Below are 9,975 nucleotides of genomic sequence, written 5' to 3'. Positions count from 1 at the left end.
TATATATACAAACCATAAATATCACTAAACAGATCATATTATGCAACAGTATTGGTTAATAAAAAACAGCTTTTATGAAGTTGGTGTATATTTTTGTGATACAAAATATGGCACCCACAGTAACAGTTTTATTTTTAAGTTTTTAATAATCAATAATCGGCTGCAATGATATAACTCAAAATAGGCCCAAATATTTTAGCTTTTGTCTGGAAAGATGTCTAATTTATTAACTTGTTTTTTATTTTTTTCAACAACAGGTTCCATATGTCCATTATCAAACAACAAATGCAATGCCTCTTAAAGTCAAACTATAAGTTTGTGCTAACCAACAACACTAAAATCTTACCAGGCTAAAAATTTCCACCTGAAAATAAAACCTCATTGTTCTAGAGATAGATCAGTTAATCAGCCAATATTAGTTATGTTTTAAAAATCATCTGTCGGTCACGACTGTATGTATTTATTTATCAAGCAGGAAAATGAAGATGCTACAGCTGCTGCAAAAACCAACAATTTAGTTGTTTTTTGAAGCGAGAATGTTTTTTATGTATATTATTTTTAATTGAGCAGTTCTTCTAAAGGTTGTTAAATATGTGTTTATTCAGGTTAAGCAATTATTGCTACATTGTGTTAATGAAATGTAGATGAAAATTATATAGACGATAATAAAAAACAACTTCCTTTTCTTTTTGACAAAACTATAATTTTTACTAGGGAGGATGGGACAAGTATAGAGTATGAATAACCTGTGATTTTGTATATTTTTTGGTAAAATTCCAAAGATTATATCTGACATTTCTATTTTTATTATTATGTCTACGAGTTTGAGGTTGTGGGACTATGTTTGTTTATTTATATAGCCTGGTATATTTTTAAATGCATAAATAACAAGTTGCAAATACTATTTTTTGATATGATTTTTATTGTATTCCTTGTCTAAAAATAATGATCATGAATACTCAAATTACTTTAGAATGAAAATAGCTAAATCAACTGTTTTCCTGTATAAAGTAAAAGTTATTGAATTGTATATGCTGTGTAATCCGATGATTATTCCACATCTATTGTACTGAAGTCTGGGGGGAAGCATGTAAAACAATTACAAATCATATTTTACAAAACTGCTATTTCAAACTAGTTTAAAGGAAAGAAGTACTTCAATTCAAGGAATACAACTGTGGAATAACCTCAGGATTGGTGTTAAAACTGTTGGAAAATGTTGTATATTTAAGAAAATGGTAAAGGTTAGTTTGTTGTAAAAAATAGGATACATAACGTGTGTGTTGACGTAAATTGTTGTTTGGGAAGTACCTAATAATACTGCTGCCTCTGACTCTGAGCGCCTATATCAACAGACATGAAGATGGAAGTATTAGTTGTTTTTTTACTGCCACCTGAAGTCAGCCAGCTTTATATCATGAAATAACATGAATAAATAACACGACTATTTGTTTGTTTGTTTGTTTTGCATGATTCGACTGGTAAAAATTAAAAATTATCTGGACATGAAGCACAGTTTTACGCACTAAACTTCAAATAAACTGTTTAGATGTAATCATTTTACAGCAGATGCACTATTTACTATATACAAATATCAAAATATAATCATGGTCTATAAAAAAAAGCTGCTATGAAAACTGGGACATAAACATTAGCAAAAACACCCATGATTGGTGTTTCCCGACCCACTGAGGGACCCCCACCCAGGACTTGGAAAACTGTTAGCATCTGGATCCAAATGGCTAAATCACTGCACACGATTTGAGCGACATGTGTCACTAACTCTGCACGCACGCGCGCGCACACACACACACACACACACACACACACACACACACACATAACAGCAAACATTTTCATGCATTANGTGATGGACTTGCGGCCTGTCCAGGGTGTACCCCGCCCCTCGCACTGTGACTGCTGGATATGGGCACCAGTGACCCACGCAACCCTGAAAAGGAAAAAGCGTGTACAGAAAATGGATGGATGGATGGGTTGTTGAAAGTGTTTCAAGGATTTTCTTTAAAAATTAGTGGCACTGTTCCTCATTTTCAGTCCAGTGTCTGACCATTTTCAGATCAGTGTTTGTTTGTTGAACCTCTCCTCTCTTCTAGGAATAATCAGAAACTTGTGTTGTGTCGACAAATAACAGCTCAGCACCGATGTTATATTACATCTTTTGGCATTTTGTTACAAAGAAGCATCCAACCATCCATCACCTTTAACCCGCTTCTTCCTTTTAGGGTCACTTGTGCCCACATCTAGCAGTCACATGGCGAGGGGCATGGTACACCCTGGACAGGTCGCAACTCCATCACAGGGCCATAGAGACAAACAACCATTCACTCTCTCACTCACACCCAGGGTCAATTTAGAGTCACCAATTAGCCTAACAGTCGTGTTTTTGGTGTGCGGGAGGAAACCCCCCTTACCTGAGGAAAACCCACACATGCGTGGAGAGAAACATGCAGGCTCCACCCAAAGGGGTCACCAGCAGGCTTTTAGGTAAGTTTTCAGAGAAGGTGTGGACACTTTAAGCCAGAAATACACCACTCCTCCAGGACATTGTTAATATGCCCCTCTAGCTACAATGCCTGGTCCCCAGCTGGGATTTGATCCAGCAACCGTCTTGCTGAGAGGCAACAACTACCAACTATGCCGTCATACACAAAGAAACAGCTTGTTCCTATTTCCTTAAATTAAAAAAAATGTACAAAAAATACGTAGGTGTTCAGTCAAAATTAGGCAGGCATCCTCCTTAGCTGCTTTTAAAAACTTGCTTAAAACTTTTTTTGATTTTTTTATTTCTTGGCTTTTTCTACCTGCTACGTGTTGATTTTTACTTTTTTTTCTTTTTACTATTTTGTGTTATTAAATTATTTGTACATCAGTGTGTGAATGATTGAAGTGTAAAGTGCTTTGGAGTCCAGGTTCAGACTATTTACTATTTATTTACAGTTTGTTTTATTGCATTGGATGTACAGCACTTTGTTTCACTGAGGAGTTTTACAGAGCTGTATGAATAAAACTAATCTGAATTGGGAAAAAAATGAACAAGAACCAAACACAGCTGCGAGCAGTCACATTTAATGTCAATGTTCATGGAAAACACAAAAACTCTCACCTCCCTGAATTCCTCTGACTGTGGCTGTTTTACCTGCATTATCCAGGCCTACCATCACCAGGGTCACTTTCCTGTAAACAAAAAGGTGAAAAATAAAATGAATACAACCATCCCTGCTGCTAATTTGCAGCTTAACTCTCATGACACACATTCAGGCACAGATAAGCCTGATAATAACCAGAGACTTGACTTTGACTGAGTGCGTCAGCAGCAGCCACGTGGGGAAGCAACAAAACAACATAATGATGCTGCAAAACCTCATCCAGGCAATTTTAGTGCTTCTTTAATAACACAAAGCTGAATAAAGCGACAAAATAATACCTTTTATTTAAGTTCTGCTCTGTTGTAGAAAACGTTAGTGTAGTTGTCAAATTAAATTTAAAAAATGGATTCTCCTTTAGGTGCAACAGGAGTGAGGGCTGCTGGACGTTCCTATAGTGATGAGGTGACGCAGTCGTGTACACAAGAGCCTGGCAATATTCATCACAGATACACATTTTCACTTCATAAAGATCTTAAGACTCTTGTCTTAAACAGGGCAAGCTTTGTAGCACAATTAGCAACACATAAGAGCCCTGAAATAAAATACATTTAGCTACAAATCACTTATAAACAATGTTTAAAAAGTGATTTTTAACTTTAACTGGTAAATACTTAGCTAAATTAAAAGGTTAGCATTTCTTGACAGAATGCATCCGTCTAAAGCCCAGTCACACTACAACGTTTCAGATGTTAAAGACTGAAATAAAAAGAAACCTATTAGAAGCCTCTTTTGGACATATACATGCTGTAATGTTAATGAGTTGAATGAATTTATAAACTATGAGTAATTTACTCATAACAAGATTTTCATGTCAGCAAAAATTGTCTAAAATATTAAAGTGTGCCAGTTCCTTTAAAACCATCTTTAGAAAACTCTTTAACCATAAAAACAAGGAACTTAAAGTAAAGCAGCACATCTACAGAGTAAACAGACTGCAGCCAGCGTGAGATCCACTTCAGTCCAAACGCACAAGAAAACAAAGCCACTTCCTGCCTTCTAAACTTAACTTTGAAATTTGCGCCTAAATGACATCAAACGCACGATCCATGCGACGGTCCTCTGGAGCCAGCTGGCCTTCATGAGTTCGGCTTCCACCTCCGAAAGGCCAGACCCTGTTTCTGCTGACCCATAACCCTCGGTCACTGAAGAGACCTGACTGAGAGATTAGCTGTGGATTTCTGGCTAATTCCCAAAGGATCAGAAGCCTCACTGTTGCCGTGTGAGTAAAGTCCTACTGATTGCTTTGTGTTGTTCCCACTGGATCACATTTGCAGAGTTTTGCAAAAAAAAAAAAGTTTGTTCCACTTTTAATGTTGGGGGAAATGAAAAAATGCTAGAAATTAAAAGTAACAAGGCCTGTGTACCTCCTCTGTTCTCCTATTGTTCTGCAGTACACTACAGAAAGACAACTGAATGAATTAAATAAACAGGTATTATACATATATATATATATATATATACACACACACACACACACACACACCAAAATGATACCAATCAGTTGATAATATATTTAAAACATATTTAATTGTGCTGTTATAAAATTCAGATCGAGTAGAAAAAATATTTTTTTTAACATCTGGATCATTGATAAGAGGCTGMATGTTGCACTGCAGATCTGAAATGCATTCATGTGGTTTTTAAAGTGACATTTCACCCATTTACGATACAAAGTGTTGTATTGTGAGTGAGCAAATGGCACCTTAATAACAGGTACGAGAGTGTAAACAGCAGAATGCATAAAAGTCTCTCATCATTGCAATGACAGCTTTACAGTGTTGCAATTTAAACATCAAGACATTACTAAAGCCAACGACTATGATGCAAAGTGACATTGTTTTTATGTACAGTGTAGTGTTCGGACGTATAAACTGTGAAGACAGCTGCTGTAACAGGAAATGTTCGACTTGAAAAACAGCCCATTTAAAGCACAATGACTGTCAAGGTGCAAAAATATATGGCAGAAATATGATCAGTACACAAAAACACACATGTTTTATTTACATTCTTTCTCAATAAAAGTATTTCAGCTGGACTCGTGAAGTCCACACGTTTTAATACTGATATTATGAATAAAAAATAGTAATAATAAAAAATGTTCAGCACTAAAAGTGCTTTTGTTGAGTGAAAATAGGACATAGACAGCTTTTTATGCTGAATTGCATCAGTTTTTTAAAAATCAAACGACAGCTTCTGAGCAGGACTTTGTGTTGCCGCTCGGCTCCTCCTCCGTGGTCGCCGCCGCCGTTCGGATCGGTTGTCTACACGCCGCTCGCTTCAGACAAAAAGCACAAGAGAGAGCTGTGATTGGTGGAGAGCTGACCTCAGCCATAAGGGGTCGGCCTAAAAAATGACGTCTTGAGCGTCTCCGTTTGGCCGCGGCTTATTCGCCAGCGGCGGGAGAGGTTTCTTGTAAAACTCTGCGGAAGGGAGGAGAGAGGGTTAGCAAAGTGCATCCAACAGGTGCTAAAATGTAAATAATTTTACAATCCTGCTCTGTTAATGAACCGAAGACACCAATTAGACAAGTCACAGAAGACGATGTGTAGACGTGATTGTAATTCGGAGAGAGTTGAGCAGGGGTACAAAAGAAAAACAGGTCTTTGTGTAAAAGAAACGGTCCGACACTCATGCACATGACTGGTGAGATGCAGGGAGAAGAAGAAACAAGGATGAGACACTTATTAACAGTCAGGATGTGTCTTAAAGTGGACAGAGTTCAGTGTTTCTCCTGCAGCTCCACACTGAGAATAAATGGACCACATTCACTGAGAGACACACACTTCTGCTGAGAGAATACACASATTTCCAAGGCTTGATCTAAACAGCTACATTTCTAAACACAAGATCCTAAACTGGCATGAAAGGCAGTGGGTAAAATGCKAAACCTTTGTAAAAACACTGGGTTTGATTAGCTGATCTTTAATAAAAGCTAGAAGAAGTTAGGGAGCCAGTGTGAAGCTGGATGGAAGAAACACTGAACCTGAGCAGGATTCCACCTGAAACTGGGTTAGTGAGGGGGGGTTTGAAGATGGCGCAGGACATGAAGGTACGGTTAACACAAACTGGATCTCATCAAATAGCTTTACCGGAGTGCCTCGAGTCCCCGAGCGGCTCTAGTTTGGGCAGTCTAGACACTTTGGGCGTGGCCCATCCAACTAAAGAAACAAAAGAACCAACACAATCTGATGAGGCAGAAACATGGGAAATCTTGTGATTAAAAGAAGAAGAAACAATTGATGAGGACTGAGGATCAGGCTCTGTCTTCACCCATCAAATAATGTAAAGATCCTTAGAAAAATTACAATTAAAACACTAAACACACTTTTGCTTTTGTCATCGCAGAGGCGAGGATGCTTGTGCTGAATGAGGCACACTACACAAGATAAAACATGTTGATGATGACGAGCTGATGAAGGTACTGTTCCCTCATGTCTCAGCTTGCACTGATCTGCCTCCCTACAGCAGGTTTAGGGCTTTGTGAAGCCAAAGGTTCATTCACACTGCCGGAAAATGCAACCTAAATTCAACATTTTGGCTCTATGCGACCCACATCTGTGTTTTTYTAAGCCAGTCTGAACGTTACAATTCCTTTTTTTTTTTTCAAGTCCGACCCAGTTTTCAGTATGTGGTACAAAATCAAACAAATATCTGCTGTTTTTCAAAGCCACTGCAGTCTGAACACTCACTATTTCAGTTCAGATCAATACTTCAGTTAGTTTCACTTTCAGCTTGTTGCTCCCGTTCCATAAATACAAAGCTGCACAAGAAGAATAGTTGTCCAATGGCAGGTTCAAATGTAAACACTGGATGAAACTAGCACAGCAAATAATYATTTAATCGGCTCTGACTGYACATCAGCTCCTGTAACTCAGCGTGCTGAATGTAACCTCACATATTTTCTGTGCATACGGGCCTGTGGGGGAACATGCTGGAGTCTGGAGGAGGCATTTAAAATAATGTGAACAACCACACATAAATATTGGATTTGAGCAATGAATCAGAATCAAGCATTAAAAATATAAGCATACAATATAAACATGATGCATTTAATGTAACTGCTTMAGCTGGTTGAGCCAGAAGCACTAATGTACCTCCATATCTTCAGAGAGGCAGGGATTTGAGCTGTGTGCTGATAACAGACCACATGCTCTTTCTTCTCTTTAATATAGACGTTGTGACATAAAAAGTTTTGCTCTTTTTATAACCAGTCCACTTAATGATTTGTTGCCAATTACCCAATTTATTGCTAAATGCTCCTCCAGCTGTTTCATATTTAAACCACTTGCTTTTACAGCAAATATGAGCTGAATTGAGGAGTCTCTATGAGTAAAAATAAGTAGAACTTTGTTGTAAAATTTACAGCTAATCTTTGGCAAATTTTAGTTTTTTATTGAAGTAAAATGAAAGCATATGTACGATCTAAAATGTAAATACAACCGATTACAGAAATCTACACAAAAATGACAAGCAACAAATTGCAAGAAGCTGAAAGATAAAGTTTGTTCTGTACGTTTCAGATTTGAATGTTATTTCAGTTTTTGTGAGCGCATGATAAGATGCAGCCATCATGTAGCCCAACAACAGTGGTCTGATAATCAGCTGATAGTGGAACCAACAYCTCATTTAGCGGATTAGCTTTTTTGCTAACTTCAGAAATCATTAGTGGRCCTAAATTTGGTTCTACTATTTTTAATTCCACTAAAACAAATCCATAAGTGTAAAACCTCTATTTTCATGCAATTTATTGCAAATTAAATAAAACTATCCTTTCTTACAAGCAGTGTTGTATGTATCAGCACCGTGTGTGTAGCATGTAGCATCTGTAGCAGCTAAACTTTAAATTAAGATCATTACAAAAATATATTACGTTTAATTATATTTAAATAACAATTACAAACATTGACTACATATAAATATGGTAGAGAAAGAATTATTACTATTTGCTGTTTAACTTCAAACGTTTTTTTATAAAAATACAAACTCGATCAAAATGCTTTTATTTTGAAAGGGATAAACTGGAAATGTTAGACAGGGCATTAACACTGGTTTGAATTGTCTGATGATCCCACCCACCTTCACATCAAACGAATAGAAAACTAACAACAGGTTTATGTCAGTCCTACCAGTAGTCTTAGCTGTTAGCATTAGCTTCCACTAATTTTTACCTGTTTAGCAGAGCTACAACTCTTCTTGTTTWGCAGATTAGTGAAGCTAACTTTTTGGTTAGCTGAGSCCACCACTGCCTAACAGCACAGGAATGACGATTTGAGTGGCAGCTCTTGGTGATGCGTTCACTGACCTGGAGGAGGGGCCGGTTTGGGACTCTCTGCAGGTCCGTCGTCTGTCCTCAGAGGGTCCACCCTGTGCTTCCTCTTCAGGTGCAGTTTGTTAGTTTTCTTTTTGCTTTGCCCGCCCGCTGTGTGTGAAATACAAACACCTGAGCTGGTTGATAAGATGCAAGTTTAAGAAAGGTGATCTCTCATCCTTTTAGCAGCCTTTTTTAATTATTTTCTTACAACTTTATGACTTCATATTAAATATTCAGCACTTGAAGTCTGTTCAGCATCCTCAAAAGCAGAGCTGTGCAACAGGACGTCTCCTCAAAGATCTTTGCTGCAATCCTACGAAAATATTTCTTTCAGTTAGGTAAAAGGACTCACTCGAAGCTGGGTTTTCAGGAGTTTGGCTCGTGACGTCTGGTTCTTGATCGTTGTCCTCCTCGTCCTCCTGTTCCAACCCTGCTGTCCTGCTGTCCTCCTGCTGATCTTCCTGCTTCTTCCTCTCCTTTTCTTGTCCCTCATTCTGATAAAAAAAAATACAAGATGGACCAGTGAAATACAACCCAGTGACATCATTGAGAGCTGAGAATATTAAAAAACTAAATATTAATAATCCATGGCCTTATGATTGCACACCTTAGAAATCACGTTTTGGATGGGCTGGAAGGGACTTTGTATGTTCTCATCGTTGCCTTCGTCCTCTTGGACCGGCCTGCCTTCTCGTTCAGCCTCCTCTCGCTCCAGCCGATCTCTGAGGACAGAAAAGATATCAACCTTTCTTTATAATTAGACATTTTAGATTGCTTCCTTTAATAGACGACCACTTTAGAGGAGTTTTACTCTGACTTCTCGGTTTCACCCAGGATTTATTTATCGTATCTTTGTTTTTCTCCCACATTTCATTTTAAAATTCCACCTCTGCCTCGTCCTGACCTTTCCAACATAATCTCCGCCCCTCGCCGGTGTCCTCACCTCTCCTCTCTTATCCGCCGCACCCTCTCCGCCCTCTCCTTCTTGTCCTGCTCCTCCAGAGCACGCTGCTCGGCCGTGTCCTTCTGCACGCGCTCAGCGATGGCCTCGTAGTCCTTGGCGATGTTGCTGAGGAGCCAGTTCAGGCCCTTCTTGATGGACTTGTCCAGCTTTTTTCCACAGCCTAACACAGCAGAGCAGGGCTCCTGGAGCAGGAAGGTAAATGAAGACCAGATCATTGGGTCTGTGTGTTGACAAAGTGCCATTTACCTTCGGCTCTATACTCACGATTTGACAGAGACACTTGTTCTCRTTGACGAGCTTCTCCAGCGACAGATTCTCTATGATGTCTGCTTCGGCCAGCGCTCCCTCCTGGTCCTGTTTGTTGGCCAGTCTGAGAGCAGAGAGGAGGAAAGAAATGATCCCTTTTGTATTCCTTAAAATATGTTGAATAATGCAATAATAGACACCTGCTTTATTGTACTGAAGTCTGGGGGTAAGCATGTAGGACAATTACAAAACCTGTTTTTTTATTAAAGAAAAGAGCTGTGAGAATT

At 38.6% G+C, this 9,975-nt stretch overlaps 2 protein-coding genes across 2 annotated transcripts in view; both read right to left on the bottom strand.

Moving 5' to 3' along the window:
* LOC106530204 (ADP-ribosylation factor-like protein 13B) overlaps positions 1-4,301 on the bottom strand; it is a gene marked incomplete at its 3' end in the record, with an annotated part of 8,433 nt that extends 4,132 nt beyond the window's left edge. Inside the window, 2 exon segments of the mRNA XM_014025793.1 lie at positions 3,125-3,195; positions 4,174-4,301. Of these exon segments, the coding sequence (XP_013881247.1) occupies positions 3,125-3,195; positions 4,174-4,247 (145 nt within the window).
* Positions 4,302-4,675: 374 nt separating this feature from the next.
* On the bottom strand, positions 4,676-9,812 carry LOC106530203 (ADP-ribosylation factor-like protein 13B; the record flags this gene model as incomplete). The annotated part of the gene is given in 7 exon segments (XM_014025792.1): positions 4,676-5,587; positions 6,257-6,325; positions 8,470-8,586; positions 8,831-8,972; positions 9,086-9,200; positions 9,422-9,624; positions 9,707-9,812. Coding segments are annotated over 7 exon segments (829 nt in total), but the record flags the coding sequence as incomplete, so codon positions are not given.
* Between the last annotated feature and the right edge of the window lie 163 nt (positions 9,813-9,975).

Source organism: Austrofundulus limnaeus, unplaced genomic scaffold (genome assembly GCF_001266775.1).
Source record: "Austrofundulus limnaeus strain Quisiro unplaced genomic scaffold, Austrofundulus_limnaeus-1.0 Scaffold499, whole genome shotgun sequence".
In the NCBI taxonomy this organism is placed as follows: domain Eukaryota; kingdom Metazoa; phylum Chordata; class Actinopteri; order Cyprinodontiformes; family Rivulidae; genus Austrofundulus; species Austrofundulus limnaeus.
This window is presented reverse-complemented; position numbering and strand designations above follow the sequence as displayed.